General features: G+C 36.8%; 1 protein-coding gene across 1 annotated transcript in view; it reads right to left on the bottom strand.

The window, feature by feature from the left end:
* The window catches only part of NECAB1 (N-terminal EF-hand calcium binding protein 1), a 192317-nt gene that overhangs the window by 38900 nt on the left and 126091 nt on the right, over positions 1-27326 (bottom strand). Inside the window, exons 6-7 of the mRNA XM_044914252.1 lie at positions 9745-9881; positions 554-675 (exon numbers count right to left, since the gene is read on the bottom strand). Coding sequence (XP_044770187.1) covers positions 554-675; positions 9745-9881 — 259 coding nt within the window. The remainder of the gene's footprint in view (positions 1-553; positions 676-9744; positions 9882-27326) is intronic.

Here is a 27326-nt window from a genome sequence, read left to right as displayed (position 1 = left end):
AAAGTAATTATTACAAATGACACAATTAAAATAACCTAAAATATTACTAAGGTTTTAGTCCAATAAATGTTATATTACACTACACACTTCAAAAATGCCAGCTATGACTTTAATCCCATCATGAAAGGAAATAAAGATCCTTTTCCTCAAAGGCTTTTCCTGAAAATCCTTTGCATATGTTTAGGCAGGCTTTTGGGGATCTGGAGCAAATTAGGGTACAAACTAAAGTGTGCCTCCTTCCTTGAAACTGATGGGGACTTCTACAGGTCTCCAGTCCCTCGTGTATTAGGTGACTGAGCCACTTTCTTCCCTACCCATCATCCCTCTGTGCACTGGCTGGGTGCAGCTGTGGGATTCCGATGGAAACAACAGGGAGGATCATCACCCTGTTCTTAATACCACAGGCTCTCTGCCACTGTGGTTTCAGACAAACTTAACTGGTATAAGAAAAGCATTCCATTACTATTGCTGTTTTACTTGCTTAAAAAGTATGTCAACATGAAAATACAAACTGGGTCAGTCTGGAAGAAGAAAAATGACAAAGCTTCATTACCTGGACCACAGGCACTAAACTGAGGGCTTTTAGGTGAGAAGCTGTTGTGTCTCTGCACTCGGCGACTTGATCGCTTTCCAGGCCACTGAATCAACAGGACTTCTGGCTTGGTCGGCCCTTGCCTTGAACAAGAGAGACAACATTTAACCACAGCGTGTTTCTTGCCTCGAGAAACAGATCTTTAACCATCAATCACAAAGGTTTTCTGGTGTAGTGAAGTGAAAAGTGAGGATAATTACTGCTTGCCAACATGCTCTAAAGACCCACATGATCTGGTTTTATAAATGTGAACCTAAAGGAGAAACTATGAGCTGTCTTTATTCTTTCAGAGTTTGAGTAAAAATTATATCTTAATTTGTGACTTAAGAAAAACATCTTTCCTTTCTTGACCAAACCATCAATGGGAAAAATGTGTTTTTGTGTGTGCTGATGTATTTAGTTTGAGAATACCTATGGTGTTCAGTCAGTTTTAAATTTTTTAAATCAAGGCTATGTATCCATAGAATTTTAAAAGTCAAATAATTCCACAAAGCTTATTTTGTTTTAATTATAATTTTTTTATTATGTTATGTTAGTTATGTTAGTCACCATACAGTACACCATTAGTTTTTGATGACTAGCTTATTTTAACAAACAGGAGTTCCTACTCCCCCACCTCCATATCATGCCCATTCCCCTTTCACAGAGGGAATGCTTTCAACAAGTGTTAATTTGGATATTTATCCTCATATCTGTATATAATATGCTTAAATTGCTAACACTTTATTCTTCAGTTTTAAAATGTATCTATTAACTTCCCAATATGAAAAGTTCAGGTCAATGGTATATACAAGGAAATATTACAAGAAACTTACAGGAAAACTGTTTTAAAGAATGGATTCAACTTGGGAAGCAAGCCTTTGGTCTTTCCCTATTCTTCTCTCCTGGTTGGAATACACATGTGATAGCTGGAACTCCAGCAACCAACCTGGACCATAAGGCAAACTTGAGGAAACAGGAGGTCTATGATAAATCTGTAGAGCTGTCATACCTGCTTAGGCTGCCACCACCAAGCTCTTTCTTGATAATAAGCCCTTATGTGTTTAAGTCACTTTTTTTTTCCTGTTACATGCAGCCAAATCTAATACTAATTCACTCATCCAAAAATCTTCCTTAACTATCAGTAAGGGAGAATTTCTTTAGCCTCTTTCTAATGCTGGTCCCCCCAACCCCCTTTTAAATTGGATTTCATTTTCTCTTTGTTTTGGTGGAAAAGAACCTCCAATTGCTTCATAGGAAAGGGTGCACCTTGAGAGGTAAATTTTTTTTTTCAATAAATGAATGAACTTAATTTTTTATTTCTTTTATGCTGGTTCTCTATTTTTTTAATTATTATGTTCAATTAGCCAGCATATGGTACATCATTAGTTTTTGAGGTAGTGTTCAAATTTTTGAGATACTGTATATTAAAAAGATACTTTTATTTTATTCTACTTTATTGGTGTTTTTATGGGATAAAGAACTTTATTTTTTTTAATTTCCAATGTAATTAATGTACAGTGGTATATTATTTTCAGGTGTATAATATAGTGATTCAACAATTCTATGCAGTACTCAGTACTCATCAACAGATAAGCGTACTCTTAATCTCCTTCACCTATTTCACCCATCCTCCCACTCACTTCCCCCCTGGTAACCATCAGTTTTTTTCGCTACACTTAAGAGTCTGTAATTTGGGGGCACCTGGGTGGCTCAGTTGGTAAAGTGACTGCCTTTGGCTCAGGTCATGATCTCAGGGTCCTGGGATGGAGTCCCACATGGGGCTCCCTGCTGAGCAGGGAGCCTGCTTCTCCCTCTTTTCCCCGCTTGTGTTCTCTCTTGCTATCTCTCTCTCTCTAATAAATAAAACCTTAAAAAAACAGTCTAATTTGCTTGTCTTTTTTGTTTTATTTTTTAAATTCTACATGAGTGAAATCATACGGTATTTGTCTTTCTCTTACTGACATTTCACTTAGCATTATACTCTCTGGATCCATCCATGTTGCTGCAAATGGCAAGATTTCTTTATGGCTGAGTAATATTCCACTGTATATATGTATGTTTGTGTATGTGTGTGTACACACACACCACATTTTCTTTATCCGCTCATCTATTGGCTACTTGGGTGTCTTCTATATTTTGGCTATTGTAAATAATGCTGCAATAATCACAGGGGTGCATATATCTTCTCAAATTAGTGTTTTCATATTATTTGGGTTAAATACCCAGGAGTGGAATTACTGCATCATATGGTAATTCTATTTTTAATTTTTCGAGGAACCTCCATACTGTTTTCCACAGTGACTGTACCAGTTTGCATTTCCACCAACAGTGCACGAGGGTTCCTTTTTCTCCACATTCTCACCAATGCTTGTTTCTTGTGTTTTTGATTTTAGCCATTATGCAGGAATGAGGTGATAGCTCACTCTAGTTCTGATTTTCATTTCACTGATGGTTAGTGAGTTGACCATCTTTTCATGTGTCTGTTGGCCACCTATATGCCTTCTGTGGAGGAATATTTGTTCTTGTCTTCTGCCCATTTTTAATTGATGAAATAATTGGGTATTCTTTTGGTGTTGAGTTGTATACGTTTTATATATTCTTTATATGTTTTGGATATTAACCCTTTATCGAATATATTTCTTGCAAATATCTCCTCCCATTCAGTAGGTTGTCCTTTTGTTTCACTGATTATTCCCTTTGCTGTGCAGAGGATTTTAATCCCACTTGATTGTGGTGAATGATTTTTTTTAATATATTTGGGGATTCAGTTTATTAATATTTTGTTGGGGAATTTTGCATCTATGTTCTTCAGAAATACTGGCTTGTAGTTCTCTTTTATTGCACTGTCTTTATCTGGTTTTGGTATCAGGGTAATGCTGGCATCACAGAATGAATTTGGAAGTTTTCCTTTCTCTTCTATTTTTTGGAATAGTTTGAGAAGAATGGGTGTTAATACTTCTTTAAATGTTTGGTAAAATTTACCTGCGAAGCCATCTGGTCTTGGACTTTTGTTTGTGGGGAGTTTTTGATTACTGTTCAATTTCATTGCTGGTAATTGCTCTATCAAATTTTCTATTTCTTTACAATTCAGTTTTGGGAGGTTATAGGTTTCTAGGAATTTATCCATTTCTTCTAGATTGTCCAATTTGTTGCCATATAATTATTCATAATATGCTCTAATAAACCATTATGTTTCTATGGTGTTGGTTGGTATTTCTCCTCTTTCATTTCTGATTTTGAGTCCTTTATTTATGAGTCTGGCTAAAAGTTAATCATTTTTGTTAATCTTTTCAAAGAACCAGCTCCTGGTTTCATTGATCTTTTTGTTTGTTTTTGTTTTTAGTTTCTATTTCATTTATTTCTGCTCTGATCTTTATTATTTCCTTCCTTCTACTGGTTTTATTTATTCTTCCTTTTCTAGCTCCTTTAGGTGTAAGGTTAGTTTATCTGAGATTCTTCTGGCTTCTTGAGGTAGACCCAGCGGGGAGTCTTCTCCCTCTGACCCTCCACCCTCTCATGCTTTCTCTCTCACTCTCTTTCAAATAAATAAGATCTTTAAAAAAAAAGTTCTAGGTCTTAAGCCCCACTAACTGTAAAAACTTACAAAATTAAGCCCCTCTGGTTTTCAAATCCAAATGTTATAGAGGTTCATCTTCCCTATGTGGGTCCCTTGTGTCTGGGGTGCCTGGGGTGGGGTCTGCTCTTTTCCCTTCTCCATGCTTGCAGTGTCCCTCCCTCCCCGAGACAGTCTTGTGGGTCTTTTTGGCTCCTGACTGCATCTCCACCCTTCCTACCATTTTCAATGTGGCCTCTTCTCTACATTTAGCTGTGAGAGTCTGTTCTGCCAGTCTTCTGGTCATTTTCTGGGTTATTTACACGGATGTGGGTGTTATTTAGGTATATCAATAGGACAATGGGAGCCTAGGATTCTCCTACTCTGCCATCTTCCCCTGAAGTCAGAGTACAAAGATTTAGGTTGCAAATCATTTTCCCTTCAAATTTTGAAAAAGCTGCTTGATTGCATTTCTAACTTCCAGTGTCATTATTGAAAAAATCTAGTGTTTTCTTCATCCTTTGTATTTGACCTGGTTTTTCTGTCTGGAAGATTTTAGACACTTCTCTTTGTCTTTGGTATTCTGAAATCTCATAACGGCATGCCTTGGGGTCAGATTTTAGAATTCATTGTAATGGGCTCTCGGTCTACCAACCTGGAAACTCATGTCCTTGTTCTGAGAATTATTTCTTAGACAATTTCTCTCCTTTTTTCTCTTTCTGGAATTACTACTTTTCAAATATTGGGCCTTTTGGACTATCCTACAGTTTTATTTATTTTTTCTTTCCTATTTTTCATCTCTTTGTGGAAATGCCATCACACTTTTATCTCCAAATCTTGCTCACAGTTTATTTCTGCAATCATAATTTCCAAGAGCTCTCTGTGTGCTTTGAATATTTTTATTTATTTATTTATTTATTTATTTTTCTTAGAGATTTTATTTACTTATTTGACAGAGAGAGAGAGACAGCTAGAGAGGGAACACAAGCAGCGGGGGTGGGAGAGGGAGAAGCAGGCTCCCGGCTGAGCAGGGAACCCGATGCAGAGCTCGATCCCAGGACCCTGGGATCATGAGCCGGGCTGAAGGCAGATGCTTAATGACTGAGCCACCCAGGCACCCCATGAATATTATTTTTTAAAATAGCATCCTGTCCTTAATTCATAAATGCAATATTTTCTCTGCTTTCTGAGGGTATTGATTTCTTTTGTTTTCTTTTTTTTTTTTTTTGGAAGTCTTCTTCTGCTCTCTGGATTATATCTGTTTCTTCTAAGTTTCTTTTCTTGTGTTTGATTTGTTCTCTTGGTTGTCCCTGCCTATTTCAGAGGAAGGAAACATGGATGATTGGAGTGTGTGTGTGTTGGGCAGGGGGGGAAGGTGAGGACTGCCAACTTGCAGCCCCCCACCATAGGGTGGCCTGGCTAGGCCTATTCATTAAGAGACACCATCTCTTGGTACTTTTAAGTCTTTCTCTTGGACTGATGAGATCCCACAGAAAATTGAGAGAAGCCTCTCCCAACCAGAGTGTATAAGCCCAGCTGTTAGTGCTTTGGGAGTACAGTATGCTGAGTGGCTTTCAAATCTCACTGTTCAGTATGGAGACTTTCACTTAATGCCTGTGTTTTAGTATCATGTCCTGACCCCTGCTGTGCTAGCTATATATCTGTTCACCTTCTCTAGAAAGCACATCTCCAGGCTCCTCAAGGACTGGGGAGGGGCACTTACACAATATTAGATGGAGCTTTCAGCAATATGTTAGCCCCAACGTCACCCCCACTGCACACAGTGAAGCCAATTCATGAACCTCTCTGAGGTTCTGTGATACAAATTACATTGCATCTTGGCTCCACACATTGCCTATGTTTTGTCTTTCTCAGAGCTTCAACATTAGTCACCACTACTTTCATTTTCTTTCCATATTCCAAGTTTCTACCCCTTTGGTTCGTCTATCCTTATCTTTGCACCTTTATGACTCCTTGTTGTCCATACTCTGTCAATGCCTTCTTTGAAAGAAGGAAGAAAAGAAAAGAAATCATATGTTTACTCTCCAATCTTTAACTAGACCACCCTATGGATTTTCCTTTGGCATTTAAAAAAGATCAACTTTATCTTGCAGCTTCAGTGGTCATAAGAATAGATGACTAGAGCAGTTCTCCTCTATGTTCAAGCTAAGGGAATGTAGACTGTCTGAAGGTTTATAATCACCTGCAAGCAAAATTAAAGCCTTCCCTTACTTCTATAATAGACAACCATCAAAATGAGAAGAATAACTTCTAAACCTAGAAGGAATTAGTCTGGATAAAGAACAACTTTGGAAAATAGAGTAAATTTTCAGATTCCATTATAAAAAGAAATTCACATATAATTAAACTGTGTTCCCAGAAATCTGGTTTGTGAAGAAGAAAGCCTTATGTAAGAGGACAGGGGCCTCTCGAGGGAAGCTTCAGTGTAATGTGATGATTATTCTTGTCATTGGCTATTAGGTACTTTCAGAAGACATGGAATTAATTTAGCCAGTATGCCATGACAGATACAAAGAGTGTTGTAGAACACCATCTGAAAATCTCACCTCTGTGGCATTCCAGCTGTATGCACCCCTTCTCTCTGAAATTGCCGTTTTCACATGAATAGACACAGACATTCTGCCCAACACTGCATGTCTAACTCATTACTGCAGGATGAGTGATACTATGTGATTCCCCCCTGGGGTTGATACTAGAACAGATGACTTCTCAAAATTTGCTATATTCCAATGAAGTTTTGTATCCCTAGGTTTCACAAATATTAAGCCCCAAAGTAATACTGATGCTTAAGGGGAAGCAAATTATTATAACCCTGGGATTTTTAATGCTATCTGCAGGTTGCAACTGTTGACTATGCAGGGCATCATGGAATCTTCCTTTATGTTATAAAAAAACAGATGAGTTCTGGGGTACATTGATTTGACCTCTCCTCTCTGACCTTGTTCTAATTCTTCTCAAATCTTTACTATATACTGTTATGAGACTAATTTCCCTTAAAACTTTTCATTATATTTCTCTTTTATTTACAACCACCAAGACAATCCCTGATCATATGAAATCTAAATGCATTTGTCTAGCTTTTAAGACCTTTCTTAACCTTAGATGCCAGATGGGTTGTTCCCACTGTCCCAGGTCCTCATCCACTGCTGTTCTATATAGTTCCTTTTACCTGGGATTCCCTTTCATTCATTCAGTTTCGTATATTTAACATGTAGTTGTGCCAGGTACAGGGAAACAAGGCAAAGCCCCTTCCATTTAGAAACTCAAAGTCTAATGGGAGAGATAAGTAAAGGATTGAGTTTGTAGGTAAGTCTAAGTAGAGGGTACTGAGAAAGTAAACAGTGGTGGAGTTGTAGGTGAAGGTTTTCCAGAGCAAGTGCTGTCCAAGCAGTGACCAAACAAAAGAGGAAGAGCCAGCCAGAAGGAATAAGATGGGTACTGTGGGGTGGCTGAGGAGACCTATCCCTTCAGGGAGAATATCCTCTGCCATTAAATCTACCCTAAAGATCCCGTTCAAGTCTTATCTCCTTTGAGGATTATTTACTGGTCTCTTGTCTAATATCATGGAAAAAGGACAGCCATCTTTCCTGTCCTGTTTTTTTTCCTCCACTGGAGAGGGTCCCTGGGGCTCTCCTTACTTTGGTTTCTGGTGGCCAGCTGATTGCTAGATGGAGCTAGGGAGAGGAGGCACAACACTTTTAAGCATGAGCCTAATTCCCACTCTTCAGTCAGGGTCACCAGGCACTTCAAGTTGGATTATGGGCACAAACCCATAGTGGAAGCTAGTTTTTTTATTTGTTTTTTATTTATTTATTTTTTAATGAAAACCTCCCCAGAGGAGTATCATGGATTTGGGGTGGGATCTGGGCATCCCTGGGTACCTTAGTCAAGTACCATACAACAGCACCACCCAAATTTACATCAGACGTGTAATAGTTCTTATTCTTCCAAGCTCTGTTTGAGCTAGAAGCCTATAAATAAAATATTAATTAGTCCTTTAGTGTCTTCTACTTTCCTTAAGTTCTGCATTATCACATTCCTTCTCATTAAAAACAGCCGCTGTGCAGCTGTTGGTAGTTTTCAAAGGAAGCCAAGGCTAGCCTGTGGCCTAACACAAAGAACGGCTATTCATCATATATTCGCTATATGGTGGTGAATGCAGAACTCAAGTTTGCAGGAGATGACTATAGAAAAAACCCAAAGTGCAGGTGAAGAAGGGAAGCACAGCGCTTTTGCAAGCTTCCTCTCAGGTGACAAATAATTGATTCTAAAAAGGGAGAATCCACTTCACATCAAGAAAATCTAAACAAAACAGAGAAATCAACCTCATTTTCCCATTTGGAACATGAAATCAGTTTCACTGTATTTCAAGATATTTCGTTATCCTCTGCTCAAACTTGAAGAACGGGGTTTTTGCTTTTCTAAAGCTATTTGTTACACCTGCCATTTGATACAGAATCACTCAAGGCAGTGAAAATAAGAAGTTTATAATGTGAAAATGCTGCAAGATCCATGGCCCAGGGCAGACACATGTTCATCAGCTGCACGAGCTCATTAGATTTGAGATTAGAGACTTTTCTGTTAGAATTTGGTGGTACTCACTCATTTTGACATTGTAAACACATGGTTGAAAATTCTACCGTTTCTCTGAGATGGCCTAATAATTACGTATCCATTAGTTTGTTTAGAGAAATTGGTCCTACTGAGCAGTCTATTATCAGCCTGTTCAAAAAAGTTACTGTGTGGTTCTCCCTAATTTAAAATGCAAAAGTTAGATGGTCATATGTATAGGTTTGAAGTAACACATGCAAAATATGTTGCATAAGCCAGGGTTTTGCCAAGTCCTTCTCTAGCTTGCAAGGTATAAACAATGGCAACTCAAGCAAGTACCAACTGTTGGTTAGAATAATTTCGATGTCTGCTTTACACGGTTCTAATCCAGGTTCCTCTTTAGCATTAGCACCTTTATTTACATAACTATTATAGTAGCATTACTTATCTTCTCAGTGATATTAACTGGTGGTCTTGAATTTTGAAATCTTTTCCTACCATTCATTTTTCTTTATTTCTTTAAATAAATAGGCTGATTTGATTCCCAAGTCCCCAGGTACATCCAGGTTCACTTAGCCTCTAAGTCTCTATCAGTTCCACATTTTCACATAATACTCATTTGAAAGATGAGCCCAAATATCATCAGGAAATTCCATGAAATCTTTTACTCTCCCTAAATCCTTGGCACCTTATTTACCCTTCGGTATGATATATATCACTTTGCATCTTACACTATGGTTTTAGTCTTCATGTCTTATTTACATAATAGACTTTAGCATCCTGAAGAGTCAGGACTATGTAAAATGTAACTTTACATTATCACAGTGTCTACTAAATTTGCAATTTAAATTTGAATAAATGATGGACAGTAAAAGTAGAATGGCTTCTTTTAGTGGCACATATAAGGCAAGCACCCAAAGGAGGTTCCTATAATTCTATTTAAATTATTAATTCTTATTTTTAGTTTCACTAGCTTAAGCATGATGCCCCTCAACTGGTCTTTCATAGTCACTACAGAGATATCACATGAACATATTTAACTTGCCTTTCTTGACGGGTTTGCTCCTCAGTAGTTTCCATGGCACATTCCAGAGAATTCTGGAGAGACTGCAGCTGATTCAAGGTCTCCTTCAATAAAAATCGAGTTACAAATTGTTCCAAATTGGAGGCCTCTTGGTAGTCCTAAGGATGATAGAGCAAAGGCAATTAGAAGTATGGTAAGGAAGAATATCCAGGAATGGTTTTCCCCCACATACCCATCAATCTCAGATTAATTTTCAAGGAGAAACCAGGAAGAGAGCAGACATGTTGCCTCTGGAGGCTGGGGCAGTGCTCTACTCGCCCACCAGAAGTTGAATATAAGAGCTGCAGAGATAACGGGAATATCTAGCTCATCTCCCATTGCATCTGCCTCAATCTGAGGAAAAAGGACAAAACCCACTAGAATTAGAGAATAGACATCTGTAGAAAAGGAAAAGAACATTATCTAGAGAAAAAGCTTGGAAGGTGATTAACTCAGAGTTTGTTCTGTGCTTCATTTAAGTAATGACCATGCCATCGTTTATTTTTTCTATTATGAACTAAATGCAGTCACGTTCCAGCAATTGGCTTAGTTCCTTCTTGATGTATTTATTATGCCTGATCTGTATTATACTGAAGCCAAAGGAAATTATGTGTAGTTATCCCCCAATTCAGAAAATGTTAGGCATGGAATATTTAAACAGTTTACTAAATCTGCTTATGTTCCTCCCTCAGGAACTTACCTGAGGCTCGTTTGCATCTAACTCAGCCACAAAAGCACCATGCTTTCAAACAGCCCCAAGTCTACGCAGAGATCACGGCATATACAATAGCTATACTCGTCGAGTTTAGTCTCAGGAGACAGGGGGCCGTGCATGGTGCTACCTGCTGTTCTTGTCTTCTACAGTCTCAGGGAGAACCAAGAAAGAAAAAAAAACCATGGAATAGGTGCCAGACCACTCATTCAGGTCCTGAGACTAGCGAGCTAAACCCTATTTTCTAAAGTATTGAGTGGGAATGACAAATACAAGTTCCGTTAGGAAAGATTGATCTAGCTCTGTCCCTACATGATTTTTTTCATGGGTGAAAATATAAAACCAAAAGGAGTAACAGTGACAAGATAATGTGTGAAGTTACGATGTGCTGGGGAGTCTCAGGTCACGGTTGTAAACCCAGAAAACCAAAACGTAATTATTTAATCTTTCTGGGTCTCAGTTTCCTCATTTACAAATCAGACGATAACCCAGGCATACATTCCAACTCACAAATATTCTGTGCTTCTATCAACTCTAAATTAGGACATAATGGATTGTGGTCTCCTGACAGAAATTACTTTGTAATTTTTCTTCTGGTGGCCCAATCACCTAATGCCATAGAAATCCTCCTTTTGTTCTTATTTTGAAATCATGAAATGTTTCAATCATCATTTTCTCTTTAAGTCCATTCTTGTAGGTGAACACAGGGAATTCTCTTATCCACCATACCTAATGATGTGATTTAAAACTTAAAAATTTTAATGCCTTTAAGCTCCACCTAAGAAACTAACCATAAACTGAAACATTACATGCTTATAATAACCTAAGGATTTCTGTGAATTAATTCAAGGTAAAAATACAGCAAATATTTAATTTTATCAAATAGCTTGGTAGTGAATAGCAATAAAAACTTCAAAAAATTATTCCTCAATGTGTTTTTAAGTTGAGGAAATCTTTCTTTTGAAAAGAAAATGTATGACAGAAAAAAAGGTGTGCTTGATTTTTTCCCCAGTCATTTGCATTTTGTGAAAGCATATTTCTTAAATAAAATTAAAAATTTTTTTTTAAAGATTTTATTTATTTATTCATGAGACACAGAGAGAGAGACAGAGGGAGAAGCAGGCTCCCCGCGGAGCAGGGAGCCCGATGCGGGACTCGATCCCAGGACCCTGGGATCATGACCTGAGCCGAAGGCAGACGCTTAACCGACTGAGCCACCCAGGCGTCCCTAAAATTTAAAAAAATTTAAAAATGAAACAAAATTTATTAAAATGCCAAGACAACATATTGGTGTAGTCAGAGATTATGCCAATTACATTTGCATCTCAGTACACACTGTGACTAAAGCAAATGATAAAATTTTATACCTATTTGTAGAGGGCCTGGAAAGGGAAGAAAGCATACATTCACCGAGCAATGCATTATCACATTAGCCTCACTCTTTTCTCAGTTAAATGTTAAGTATTTGTCATGTCAGAACTATAGAGCTAATTGCTTATCATCACAATTAGATTTTAGCTTTCTAGACTCAAAGGTCATGCCTTATACTTCTGTGTGCCTCATGGTGCCTACACCAGATACTCACTCAATACTTGATTGAGAGAAACTCCTAAGTTTAAAAATGTAATTGGGTGGCTACTCTGGTCTTACATATCAAGATTTTGGTGATGCCAAAGTTCAATATTTAAGGACAGTTAAAACCCGATAACTGGCTACTCCATGGCAGCAAATTAAGAAGTGGTTCTTATACTGAGATTTACCTCCCAGTCTGATAAGACTTTGCTATCCTTATTAGTGATTCTTCAGATAATATTAAGAGATGGCACAACCAGCTAGTACGTTGGACAGAATTGCTGATGCCTGGACACTGAAAGTGGTGGTGGGTGGGTTTAAGGTTTGGGGGTATTCAGTTTTTTGAGTCAATACGAAGATTGGCTGTTATGTGCTAACTCTTGATCATAAGGAGAAAAAAAGAGCTTGTTTTCTAATGTTCCTGTTTATCCTTCCAGACTCCGCTCATGGCACCATCTCTGTAGAGCCTCTCCTTTCCTTGAGCCACCATTTTGCTTCATGGGATTAGGCACACCCTTCTTTTCCCTTCTCTGTGCTCCCAGCCAGTGTGTAGAATTTATTACTGTATATTGTAATCTGCTGTCTACTTGCCCATCTCCCTCATCCTAGGCCAGATCTTTCAAGGTAGGAAATATATCTTACAATCATCTCTGCCTCCAGAATGCCCAGAACAAAGTCCAGCTGCCCCATAAATGCTTAAAGGGTATGTGAGCAGCAGGTGTGGGTGAGTGCAAATTCAGGCACCAGAGGGCGCGTCTGAGCGCTGGAAACTGCTCTTGCCTCCCTGCTCCCCTCCCAGGCACCAGCTCCCTCCCCTGCCTCTAGCTCTGGCTGATGGCAGACACTGTTGTCCAGCTTGCCTGGTCGTGTGGGCTCTGCGATAAATGGAAACAAAGGTTTGTTCTTAACAGACTGTTTGTCCTCATTTCATTTTCTGGACCATGTGTCAGTCTTCTTCCCTTCCCTTAATCTGAATCCCAAGGTTTAGGACTGCAGACCCAGGTGGCATGGATCCAATCTTCCCTTCCTTCTCTCAGATGTGCAGCAGATGTTCCTTTGGAAGGCAGTGGCAAAAGAAGCAGATGGAAAATTAAATAGATAACAAGCTGGAAAATGTCAAAGCCTGGCCCTTTCTATTCTCAACAAATGTGTTGGTTCTGCAGGTACAAAAAGGGATCTTTGCATGCTGAACTCCCCAAAGACTGATATGTTGGCTTAAAACAGTTCCTGTAAGCAAAATCTAGAATTTGAGAGACTGGCAGAAAGAACATACACTGGTCTACTAAAGCAGTAAAAAAAACATAGTACCTGATATCGAGATTCTGCCACTTTTTTTCAGAAACAGTTTAATCCTTTATGTCTATTAGAAAAGGTATGGGTAATGAAGGCTAATAATATGTTCCCCAGATTCCAATAACATTCATTCATGTCACTGATAATTGTCAGTTAAATTAATCTTTACGTGGAAATTGTTAAGTAGCATTAATATTTCCATTTGTGCCTTTGCCAAGCTAGAGTGTGAACATTTCGATCTACCTATTTCTTTTGTATGGAGCTGAAACAGGGTGAGGATTCATTTAAGTAAAAACCCCAGCATTAGAAGCAGAGCCCTTTGAAAATCAGGTTTCTTAGGGCCCTGCTTGTGCATCTTAATTGTCAGATCATTTCTCAAAAAGCAAGCTCCTGCCCATCTGCGTAATGGAAGAGTAGAGATCCCGGCTATTAAACCACTATGAATCATCTGAGTTAATTAGGAAAATCAGTCTTCCCTGTTTGTATTTGCCCTACTTGAAAATTAATCAAGTCTGTGACATTCAGGCTCAGCGTCTTCTAGTCTATGAGATCAGATGCAATCACATTTAGCAGGGGGTACTGCTTCTGATCGCCGTTTGATCTAAGCCCCTGCAGCTTTCCCTGTTCCTATGTGAGACAGCTGTGCTGGCTTCTAGAACAAAAAATTCACTTTTACAAAGATAAGTTTGTCTTTTTTCCCTTACTCTTCCCCAAACTGTTACCTTTTAAAAAATAATAACTGGCTTATACTGCTTTATCTATGTCCTATTTTTGTAAACATTCTTAGACTTTCATTTTAAATGACTTTTCTTTTAAGCTGGGAGAATACTATATCGAATTTAAGGCTTAAAAAAAAAAAAGAACTGGTCCTTACTTCAGTCTTAAAAATGGACTGAGGTTAATTCCAGATAGGTAGTTAGAAATTTTAGATAGCGGTACAAGAGATTAAAATATTTTCACACTGCATATTCCCAAGGATTAAAGGAATTATAGATTTCCAGGTTAGTGAAAGAGGAAACAAGGCTCCAATTCTGGAATAAAATGCTATTAAATTATCACTAAATTTAAATAACTTGTAAGCCCTACGTTGAGATATTCTGTAGTTCGAAATCAGAACCTGACTTCTATTATTTAAGACCTTTACATTGACAAACTCCACTGTAGAGGGCTCATCCTAAAGTTATCAAAGATTGATTTCATGTAGGTTTCTTTCCTCTGGCTCTTCCTATTGCTCTGTTTCGTACCAGGAGACTAACAAGAACATATGGCCCTTGGATGTCTTTGCCGAAAGAATAAAATAATCCCATTCCGTTCAGAAGTAATCTTCAAACAAGTGAATTTTGGCAAAAAAACAAAAACAAAAATCAAAACCAAACCTGGATTTGAATGTGGAAACGATAAACAGAGTCAACCCAAATTTGAGGCTTAATAGCTAACAGATGAAGATTTGGATCCCATTTATCACATTTAATAACACAGTGTGGTGATTAAGAATCTGGGTTTGAAGACAGTTACACAAGTTACACATAAGTTCTAATCAGTGTTTATGCTACTTACAAGCAATGTGAGCTTGGGAAAGTATTCAACCTAAGTCTTTGTTTCCCTAACTATACTTAAGAATAGTGGCAATCTCATAAACTTGTGAGGACTGAATGAAATATAGCCTGCAAAGCACAGGATATGATGTCTAGCTTATAGTTTCTGATAAATGTTCATCATTGCTCTCAATCCATTGGAGGAAGGATACTACAAAGTGTAATGAACAGATAATTGGCTCAAAATTCACAAGGCTTGAGCTTGAATGCTGTGGTAACAGTTCACTTCAGAATTTTGCTAGTATAAATATATGTTGGTGTTCAGTGTGTAGCAGGCTCTTCACAAATTATTAAATTTTGGAGTTCCTTCTACATATATATATATATATTTTTAAAGATTTATTTATTTATTTATTTGAGAGAGAGTGTGAAACATGAAATAAAATGAAGTCACATGTATCAAGGTGTTTTAAAATGGAGCCAGGAGGTCCTTAAGGAAGTAAGCCTCACACATGACCTCACATATAGAACCATGAACTTTTAAATTGGGCCAAACTACAGATAAAGGACTCTGCAAGAACACCTGTAACTTGCTACAGGAAGAGACTTTTGCTTAGTGATAGCCTTAGCAACTAATTATGTTTAGGCAAGATTAGTGTTCTGTCCCCATCATCAACCAAAATTCTTTATAAACAACTTATATAGGCATTCTCTTTTTGTCTTTAAAAATCCCTGACTTTTGCTCCCTAGTGAGACACTATTTGGATTGCTGCCCAAATCTGTGTACCTCAAATGGCAATTCTTTGTTCCCAAATAAATGCTTTTGCTTAATTCCTACCTCTTGACAATTTTAGATTGACAAAAGCACACCACATACCTAAGAATATCAACTCAGAACAAACATCAAGACATATTTCCGTAAAATTATTGGGCTTTAAAAGACAAAGCAAAAATTCCTTGTGCACTTAGATATAAACAGCAAATGACTTATGGGGTAAAAAAAAACAAACCAAAAACCCAAAAACCTAAAAACTGGATTATCATGAGAATTTCCAAAAGAAAACTTTTTCTGTCAGAAGAACGTGAATTGAACCATGAGAAGGCAATCAGCAAAATCTAGACCATGAGCATCTCTCTAAAGGACTGCCGGGTAACCTGTAAATTAAAAGACATGTTAACACACATAAAAATGGGCACAACTAAACTACGGTTTTTAGAGATGAACATTCATGTGATGAAACCATAATAAAATGCAAGGAAATGATTACTACAGGAATCTGTTTGGTCCTTGTATCCAGGGGGAGAGAAGATAATTGGAACAAGGCACATGGAAGGGTTGGGAAGGCTGGTAGGTTTGTTTGGTTTCTCGATCTGGGTGGTGGTTTAAAGAGCGTTTTGCCTATAATCATTAAGTTCTACATGTGATTTGCATGACTTTCCTCCTTTTCATTTTATTTTTACAAAAGTTAAGATATGTGGAGGAGCCAGCCTGGTAGAGATACACTATCCTCATATTTTTGAGACATTGTGGGAGTAGACAGATAAGGGCTGTAAAATACAGGAGTCTTTGGCAGGCAGTAGGACAAGAAAATCTGTAAACACTTCCAAATTAGTAATTTTTATCACCTCTCATATACTATCTTCTCAACTGCTAGCCTGTATTTTTCTGGAATGTAACATAGAACCAAATGTTAAATTTTTTTTCAGCATGAAGAGCAGAGAGCTATATTTACACATAATGTGGGCTAAATTTATGTTTGTTGATGTTGATAATAAAAGATCATCAAAATTTCTTCCTCATAAATATGCTGCTTTCTACCTTATTGCTCACACACTTTTCTTCGAATATCATTTTTAAGCATGTACTACCTCAAGGTTAACACGCACTTGTAATTTGACTCCTCCTAAACAGTGTATGTGTCAGATGGATAGTTCTATTTTAACCACAATCTTAAAATATGTTGAGTTAGTAAGTCTAAGTTACTGAATTTGTCAGAGAAAATACATCTTCAAAACGTCATTTATGATCTTTCAACTTTCAGAGACATATTATCTTTGTCTTTGATCTAAACAAACCCTATGACAGCATAATGTATGGGAAATATTAGATACTTAATATATCTGAGCATGGACACATTTTTGGATTTAATTTGCCTTTATGGCTCACTTATGAATAAAATACCAAATCATTCCAGTAACTTTTTGTTCAGGAAAAAAATATCTCTGGGAATAGTAACTTCTTCAGAATAATAAATAGGCAAGGATTTTTGCCAGTCAGACTTAAAAAAATAAAAATACTATATTTCATCAAATATGAAGTGCAATTATGAGATGCATCTTTTTTTGTATTTTATACACCACTAGGAAATAAAAATATTTGCAATTCAATTTTATACACCATCAAGTGCAAGATGAATCCCAATTTCATAGACATTAAAATGTAAAAATGTATGCATCTTAGAAATTGATGAAATATGGGGTTTTGCTACATTTCATTATGACAATGACTAACAACAAGAAATAGACAGTCTCTTTGTACCTGTAATTCATGCTTGTATGTCTTTCACATTTAAAAAATTTTTTTAAAAAGATTTACTTATTTAAGAGAAAGAGAGAGCACACACGCTGGGGGTGGGGAGCAGAGGGCACAGGGAGAAGCAGACTCCCCTGCTGAGCAGGGAGCCCAACATGGGGCTGGATCCCAGGACCCCGAGATCAGGACTTGGGTTGAAGGTAGATGCTTAACCGACTGAGATACCCAAGCACCCCTATGTCTTTCACATTTTAAGGTCTGGAATGTTATACTGAGAGACAATAGTGAACATTTCTTCTATGTGTTCAAGAAAATGGTCAATGTAAGAAGAAACTGGCTATGGACTGAAATCATAACCACGGCTTGCCTTTCTTAAAATTGGGTTTGTGCCAAGGTCTTCTGGTTCGCTTTAGAAATATCTAGATAGGCTTATTCAAAATCTTCACATGCACCCTGAAGACTAAGTTAAGCATTCATGGTGGAAGTGTTTCTATGGTACAACGTAACTAAAATAATGCAGCTTGCTGACACACACATCCTGGGTAGATTACAAATAGTAAAGACCCCTTAATTCCTAGGTGATTAAAAACACACAGGCAACTATACAGGGAACACACATAAGAGAAGAGTTATAAAAATCTACCTATATTCTCCTTTCTAAAAGGTCTTCTAGATGATTATATAGATTACTTGCAATCAGTTCTGAATATCTTATTTTCAAACTGATAAATTGGAAGGTAATATTTACATTAAAAAATTTCCTGGAAGCTCCACTTTTGGCAACAGAATTTATTAAATTACCAAAAAAATACTTCTTTTACAAAAATATTAAAGTATGATGAGTATTTTAAATACATAGCAGAGCTTCTAAGAAAATAGGAAAAAAACCCAGCAATGGCCAAAATGAACAGGAAATAGACACACAGACTATAGTGCTATCATCTAGCACTGAAATCCTTGCTGTCCTGTAGGCATTTTCTTGAGCCAGAAGCTTTAAGTTTCAGATTATAATTTTGGGGGGAGATGAGGTGAGCCAAGGTGGAGAGTTGGAATTGGAACACACAAAGGAAAATTATCCATAAACAAAGAGAGATGACAAATTGTCTCAGGCTTAGCTATGGGTACAAAAAATTCTTCAAAACTTATAACCAAAGCTTAGTCCACATTAGAGGTGGAAGCTCAATTCCTTTACCTGCATGATGCAGGGGATCCTTAAACTGAGAGATTAATGTAAAGTAGTTCTGTATTAGTAATATCCCGGGGCACCTGTCATAAACCAAAAAATAAATTCTTTAGGAAGTACATTATCAAATCACATTTCTCAGAATACCCAATGATTTAATCATCGAAGTATGAATTCACAGCGAAAAAAATTCCATCTAACATGTATCCATATTGCACAAAGAATAAAAGAATCATAAAAAAGAGTTCGCAGAAACATGCTTCAATGCTCAAATTAAAAAAAAAAAGTAACTGAAAACATAAGGAAAGAGAGACTACAACATAAAGCCAGGCAGATTTCAAAAGAAGCGATATGAACTTGAAAAAAAAAAAAAAGAATGAAACACTCAATGGACAGATTAAATATCAGATTAGATACAGATAAGGAGAGAATTAGGGAACTAGAATATAAATCTGAAGTAATTATTCAAATAGAAGCACAAAGATAGACTATGTGATAGAAGGGATAGAGAAAATGAGAAGGTCTAACCTTCTAGAGAGTTCTAAGAGGTGAAGAAAGAGGCAACAGCTGACAATTTTGCAGCATTGAACAAAGCTATGGCATCTCAGATTCAGGAATCACAACAGATGCCAAGCAGCATAAATAAAAAAGAAATCAGCCCTTAGACGCAATATAATATAACATCTTAAATAATAGAAGTACTAATACTTTATTTTCTCTTCCCTCTTGAGGAACCTGCAGCTGAAACAACATGAATGAACCCTTGTTCCAGCTCTCTCTGGACATGTGGCTGTTACCCCTGGCAGATGGGCTTTTCAGGCAGAGGAAGTGGCAATCATAGGCTCTCACCTTTCGAGTTCACCACAAATAAGTGGTGAATCTTTCTCAAAGTCCCTTAAATGCCAGAGTGCATGTGATCAATATTCTGCATGGGTCCCTTGAAGTCTCCACTAGCTTGGGACAAATCATCTGACATTGCACTTTAGAACTTTCAGCAAAATAAAGATGTTTCAGTAATTTTTCACAGGCTATATTGGACTTTCCCCTGCTCCCTTTTGAAGTTACTGGTCCTGTATTTTTGCCCTTTTTTTTTCTATTATGTGTTCTGATTTTTCCTTATTGACTTATAGAACTTCTTGAAATGTTAATACCAGTCTTTGATAGCTGAGTTTTACAAATACATCCGCCTGTTTTTCATTTTCTTTTCAAATTCTAAGTGCTATCTTTTGAAGTTCAGATTTTCCTGAATATAATAAAGTGAAAATGATCAATTATACCATATAATAGATACATTATTGTGTTCTGTATCTTGTTTATGAAATCCTTCTCGAGGCCAAAGTTAAATTTTCTAATATATAAAAAAACTCTTAAATCTTTACTCTTCTTCCATACATTTTTGCCAGATCTATCACAAGTTAGGTTTCTATAGATCTCCTAACTATTGGTTTGTAGATCCATGATTTTTTTATTGTTTTCCCTGCTAAACTCTCTTATTCATCTTCCTAGAACTCCGATTCTATGTTGCAGCTTCTCACTTAGCTGTCTCTTCATCTTTTATATTTTCTAGATCTTTGTCTTTTTGAGCCACATTCTGTGTGACATCTTCAGTTCTGTCAAGTTTCCTTATTCTCTTTCCTGCTGTATCTAATCTACTGTTAAACAGTATCCTGATGCATTAATTTCAGTTATTATATATTTTTGACTCATACTTATTTTTTGTTCTTTCTCAAATTTTCTTGGTATTTTTTTGTATACTCCTGCTCAATTTCTCACATTTTTAACCCCACCATGTATTTATATGATACATTAACATTTTTATCCCCTACCTGATTATTTTCAGTGTATAAAGTTTTGGACTGTGTGTTGAGATTTTTAAATAATATCAGCACAAATTATTTGCAAGATTAATCTTTGAAACCTATCGGACAAGATTAGGAGGATTCAGGGGCGCCTGGGTGGCTCAGGCGGCTGCCTTCAGCTTGGGTCGTGATCCCGGGGTCCTGGGATTGAGTCCCGCATAGGGACTCTGCCCCTCCCCCTCAGCTCCTGCTTTCTCTCTTTTTATCGCAAAAATAAATGAAATCTTTAAAAAAAAAGATTAAGAGGATTCAAAGAGGATTTGATTTTACTTTGGTCTAGTTCCTGGGGGCAACTTATCTTAGAATAATTTTAAATTAAATTCTTGGCTTGAGGCTATTTTCACTAAACAGGAAGTTTAAACTTGGCTTGAAAATTCATAAGGAAGGGCTGACTTGTTATAATTCTCAGTTACCCTTTGTTAATTTGGCGCTCAGAATCATTAGGGGTAATTTTCCTTGTTGTGAAGAGCAAAACCCTTTGGGTTTCAAGTTTATGCAGTTGGTCTCTTATTGGAATCCTTACCATGGAGATAAAGCTCTTCTTGGAATGTAAAACATGACATCGCCTGGGTGGCTCAGTTGGTTAAGCGTCTGCCTTCGGCTCAGGTTGTGATCCCAGAATCCAGGGATCGAGCCCCACCTCAGGCTCCCTGCTCAGTGGAGAGCCTGCTTCTCCCTCTCCCTCTGCCTGCCACTCTGCCTACTTGTGCTCTCTCTGTCAAATAAATAAATTAATTAATTAAATATTTAAAAAAAAGAGTAGAGTTGGTTTCGATAATTTTTTTTCCCCATGGACCAATTATTACTCGTTCATGAACAAAAAAGTCAAAACTTACCTACTAGTCTATGTAACTTTAAGACCTTAATCTCTTTTGACAAGTTTGTGAGGCTTAAATAAAGTAATTCATAGAAAATAATAAGCAATATCTGTTTTGGTAGGGTTGGGGTAACAGATTCCTTGAATAATCCTGTTTAAACAAAATAAAAATGATGGACACAGTATATATTTTTTAAATTCCTAAGTGTATCAATTATCTGGAAAGAAAGTAAAGACTTCTCATAGGCCAAAATCTAAGTGAAAGAGGGACCTCAAAGAAATAATCAGTGCAGGGAAGCTGGCTTTAATCCAGTGACCTTAAATTTTAGTTTTGAAGACTTTCAGAACACCATGGGAAAGGGAGAAGGCCTGGCCATGCTCCCAAGGAGGCTCTCTAAGAAGGGAGAGGAGTAAAGAATGGGATCAAACTTAAGCGACCATCAACTTCATATAGACTGCTATAACACAGAAGATGTTATGTACAAACCTAATGGTAACTACAAATAAAAAACCAGTAGTAGATATGCAAAGAATGGAGAAAGGAATCCAAGTATATCATTAAAGAAAGTCAGCAAACCATGAAAGAAAGCAAGAGAAGGAACAGAGAAAAACTACAAAAACAACCACAGAACAAGTAATAAAATGGCAACAAATATGTATCTATCAATAATTGATTTGGGGGTGCCTGATCCAACTCTTGATTTTGGCTCAGGTCATGATCTTGGGATTGAGACCTATGTGGGGCTCTGCACTGAGCATGGAGCCTGCTTCAGATTCTCTTTCTCCTTCTCCCTCTGCCCCTCCCCCTTCTCACACTCTCTCTCTTCCTAAAAATTACCTTGAATGTAAATGAATTAAAGGTTCCAATCAAAAGACATGGGGTGACAGAGTGGATAAAAAAAAAATAAGACCATATGATGCCTACAAGGGAGTTTTTCAGAGCTAAAGACACCTGGAGATTGAAAGTGAGGAGACGGAGAAACATTTATTATGCGAATAGATTTAAAAGGAAAGCCAGGGTAGAAATATTTATATCAGACAAAATAGACTTTTTTTTTAGATAATTGTATACTTTATTCTACTTATTACTAGTATCTCTAATGAAAATGGTGTCTGATAACCTGTAAATTTACATATAATCATTTTTCAAAATGATTTCTGTATTTCTGTAGGTTACATTAATGCATTTATATCATTTAATGCATGACAATTACAGATGTCTTCTGTGAGATGCCCCTTTATTTTTTTAAAATTTTATTATGTTAGTCACCATACAATACATCATTGGTTTTTGATGTGGTGATTCACGATCCATCGTTTTCATATAACACCCAGTGCTCCATGCTCCATGCAGTACGTGCCCTCCTTAATACCCATCACTGGGCTAACCAGAGCCCCCTCCCCCATCCCCTCTAAAACCCTGTTTGTTTCTCAGAGTCCAAACTCTCACGGTTTATCTCTCCCTCCAATTCCCCCCCCCCATTTTTCCCTTCCTTCTCCTAATGTCCTCCATGCTATTCCTTATGTTCCACAAATAAGTGAAACCATATGATAATTGACTTTCTCTGCTTGACTTATTTCACTTAGCATAATCTCCTCCAGTCGCACCCATCTTGATGTAAAAGTTGGGTATTCATCCTTTCTGATGGCTGAGTAATATTCCATTGTATATATGGACCACATCCCTGTTGAAGGGCATCTCGGCTCTTTCCACAGTTTGGCTATTGCGGACATTGCTGCTATGAACATTGGGGTGCATATGGCCCTTCTTTTCACTACATCTGTGTCTTTGGGGTAAATACCCAGGAGTGCAATTGCTGGGTCATAGGGTAACTCTATTTGTAAATTTTTGAGGAACCTCCACACTGTTTTCCAAAGTGGCTGTACCAACATGCATTCCCACCAACAGTGTAAGAGGGTTCCCCTTTCTCCACAACCTCTCCAACATTTGTTGTTTCTTTCCCTGTCTGTTTTTGCCATTCTAACTGGTGTAAGGTGGTATCTCAATGTGGTTTTGATTTGGATTTCCCTGATGGCTAATGATGATGATGAGCATTTTTTCATGTGTCTGTTAGCCATTTGTATGTCTTCTTCAGAAAAGTGTCTTTTCATATCTTCTGCCCACTTTTTGACTTGATTATTTGTTTTTTGGGTGTTGAGTTTGAGAAATTCTTTACAGATCTTGGATACCAGCCCTTTATCTGTAGTGTCATTTGCAAATATCTTCTCCCATTCTGTGGGTTGCCTCTTTGTTTTGTTGACTGTTTCCTTTGCTGTGCAGAAGCTTTTCATCTTGATGAAGTCCCAAAAGTTCATTTTTGCTTTTGTTTCACTAGCTTTTGGAGATGTATCTTGAAAGAAGTTGCTGTGGGCAATGTCAAAGAGGTTACCGCCTATGTTCTCCTCTAGGATTTGGATGGATTCCTGTCTCACATTGAGGTCTTTCATCCACTTTGAGTTTATCTTTGTGAGTGGCATTAGAGAATGGTCGAGTTTCATTCTTCTGCATGTGGCTGTCCAATTTTCCCAGCACCATTTACTGAAGAGACTGTCTTTTCTCCATTGCATGTTTTTTCCTGCTTTGTCAAAGATTATTTGACCATAGAGTTGAGGGTCCATATCTGGGTTCTCTGTTCTGCAATGTGCAGCTTTGTCCACTGGCCTATATGTCTGTTTTTGTGCCAGTACCATGCTGTCTTGGTGATCACATCTTTGTAATATAGCTTGAAATCGGGCAACCTGATGCCCCCAGCTTTGTTTTTCTTTTTCAACACTTCCTTGGCGATTCGGGTTTTTTTCTGATTCCGTACAAATTTTAGAATTGTTTGTTCCAGCACTTTGAAAAATGTCATTGGAATTTTGATCGGGGTGGCATTGAAGGTATAGATTGCTCTGGGTAGCACAGACATTTTAACAATGTTTATTCTTCCGATCCATGAGCATGGCATATTTTTCCATCTTTTTGTGTCTTCTTCAATTTCTTTCATGAGTATTTTGTAGTTCCTAGAGTACAGATCCTTTACCTCTTTGGTTAGGTTTATTCCGAGGTATCTTATGGTTTTTGGTGCTATTGTACATGGAATCGTTTCTTTAATTTCTCTTTCTACAGTTGCGTTGTTAGTGTATAAGAAAGCAACTGATTTCTGTGCATTGATTTTGTATCCTGCCACATTACTGAATTGCTGGATGAGTTCTAGTAATTTGGGGGTGGAGTCTTTTGGGTTTTCCACATAAAGTATCATGTTGTCTGTGAAAAGAGAGAGTTTGACTTCTTCTTTGCCAATTTGAATACCTTTTATGTCTTTTTGTTGTCTTATTGCTGTTGCTAGGACTTCTAGTACTATGTTGAACATTAGTGGTGAGAGTGGGCATCCTTGACGTGTTCCTGATCTTAAGGGAAAGGCTCTCAGCTTTTCCCCTCAAAGTAGACTTTAAAACAAAGATGGTAACAAGAGACAAAGAAGTACACTATATAATAATAAACAGGACAATCAAACAAAAAGATATAACAATTGTAAATATTTATGCAGCCAACAGGGGAGCATCCAAATACATAAGTTAATAATAAAGTAACTTATAGTAACACAATAATAGTAAAGGACCTTAACACCTTTCTTATGTCAATGGACAAATCATCCTAACAGAAAATCAATAAGGAAACAGTGGCTCTGAATGATACACTGGATCAGATAGACTTAAGAGATACATTCAGAACATTCTATCCTAAAATAGCAAAACACATATTTTTTCAACTTCACATGGAAAATTCTCCAGAATAGATCATATATTAGGCACAGAACAAGTTTGAACAAATTCAGAAAGATCAAAGTCATACCATGTATCATTTGTGACCACAGGCTATGAAACCAGAAATCAACCATAAGAAAAAAACTGGAAAAACCACAAATACATGGAGATTAATTACATGCGACTAAACAATGAGTCAACCAAGAAATCAAACAAGAAATAAAAAATTACACGGAAACAAGTGAAAATGAAAATACAATGGTCAAAAATCTTGGGGATGCAACAAAAGCAGTTCTAAGAGGTAAGTTTATAGCAACACAGGCTTACCTCAAGAAACAAGAAAAATCTCAAATAAACAATCTAACCTTATACCTAAAGAAGCTAGAAAAATGACAAAGAAAACCCAAAACAAGCATAAGGAAGGAAATAATAAAGAATAGAACAGAAATAAATGACATAAGAACTAGGAAAACAATGGAAAAGATCAATACAACCAGGAGCTGGTTCTTTAAGAAGATCAACAAAATTGTTAGCCAGAATCATAAAAAAACAGAGACAGAACTTGAACAAAATCACTAATGAAAGAGAAGAAATAACAACCAACACTACAGAAATACAAACAATTCTGAGAATATTATAAAAACATAAGCCAACAAACTGGACAAAGTAGAAGAAATGGGTAAATTCCTAGAAATATATAACCTATCAAAATTGAATCAGGAAGAATAGTTAATTTGACCAGACCGATTACCAGCAATAAAATTGACTCAGTAATCAAAAAACTCTTAATAAACAAAAGTTCTGGACCAGATGGCTTTACAGGTGAATTCTACCAAACATTTAAAGAAGAGTTAATATCTATTCTTCTCAAACTATCACAAAAAAATGGTAGAGGAAGGAAAACTTCCAAATTCATTCTGTGAGGCTAGCATTACCCTAATACCAAAACCACATAAAGACATCACCAAAAAAAAAAAAAAAAAAAAAAGAAAAAAAAAATTAAAGGCCAAAAAAACAAAAAAATTAAAAAACAAAAAAAAAAAAAACAAAAAAAAAAAAAAAAAAAAGAGAGAGAGAGAATTACAGGCCAATATCTCTGATGAATTTAGATGCAAATATCCTCAACAAATACCAATAAATCAAATCCAGCAAGACATTAAAAAAATCATTCACCACAAAATGGGACTTATTCTTGGGTTGCAAGGGTGTTTCAATATTTGCAAGTCAATCAATGTGCTAGATCACATCAATAAGAGATGGATAAAAACCATATAATCATCTCAACAGAGGCAGAAAAAGCATTTGACAAAGGACAACATCCACTCATGATAAAAAGATTCAAAAAAGTAGGTTTAGAGGGAACATACTTCAATATAATAAAGGCCATTTATGAAAAACTCATAGCAAACACCATATTCAGTGGGGAAAAACTGACAGCTTTCCCCCTAAGATAAGGAACAAGACAAGGATGTCCACTCTCACCACTTTAATTCAACATGGTACTGGAAGTCCTAGCCACAGTAATTAGACTTTAATTCAACATGGTACTGAAAGTCCTAGCCACAATAATTAGACAAGAAAAGAAAGAAAAGTCTTCCAAATTGGTAAGGAAGAAATAAAACTTTCACTACTTGCAGATGACATGATACTCTATATAGAAAACCCTAAAGACTCCACCAAAAAACTACTAGAACTGATAAATGAATTTAGTAAAGTTTCAGGAATCAGTATATAGAAATCTGCATTCCTTGCATTTCTACATATCAATAATGAAGCAGCCAAAAGAGAAATAAAGAAAACCATCCCATTTACCACTGCACCAAAAATAATAAAATGCCCAGGAATAAACTTAACCCAAGAGGCAAAAGACCTGTACTCTGGAAACTAGAAAACATTGATGGAAGAAATCGAAGACAACACAAAGAAATGGAAAGACACTCCGTGTTAATGGACTGGGAGGACAAATATTTTTTTTAAATGATAATACTACCTAAAGCAATCTACAGATTTAATGCTGTTTCTATCAAAATACCAACAGCATTTTTCACAGACCTAGAACAAACAATCCTATAATTTGCATGGAAACACAAAAGACTCTGAATTGCCAAGGCAATCCTGAAAAAGGAAACAAATTGAGGTATCACAATTCTAGACTTCAAGTTATATTACAAAGCTGTAGTAATCAAAGCAGTGTGGTACTGGCACAAAAACAGACACATAGATCAGTGGAACAGAATAGAAAACCCAGAAAGAAACCTACAATTATATGGCCAATTTAATATGCAATATGGGAAAAAGTCTCTTCAACAAATG

The sequence above is a fragment of the Neomonachus schauinslandi genome, chromosome 4, assembly GCF_002201575.2.
Source record: "Neomonachus schauinslandi chromosome 4, ASM220157v2, whole genome shotgun sequence".
Lineage (NCBI taxonomy): Eukaryota > Metazoa > Chordata > Mammalia > Carnivora > Phocidae > Neomonachus > Neomonachus schauinslandi.
The sequence above is the reverse complement of the archived record's forward strand: the minus strand, read 5'-3'. Positions and strand labels throughout refer to the sequence as shown.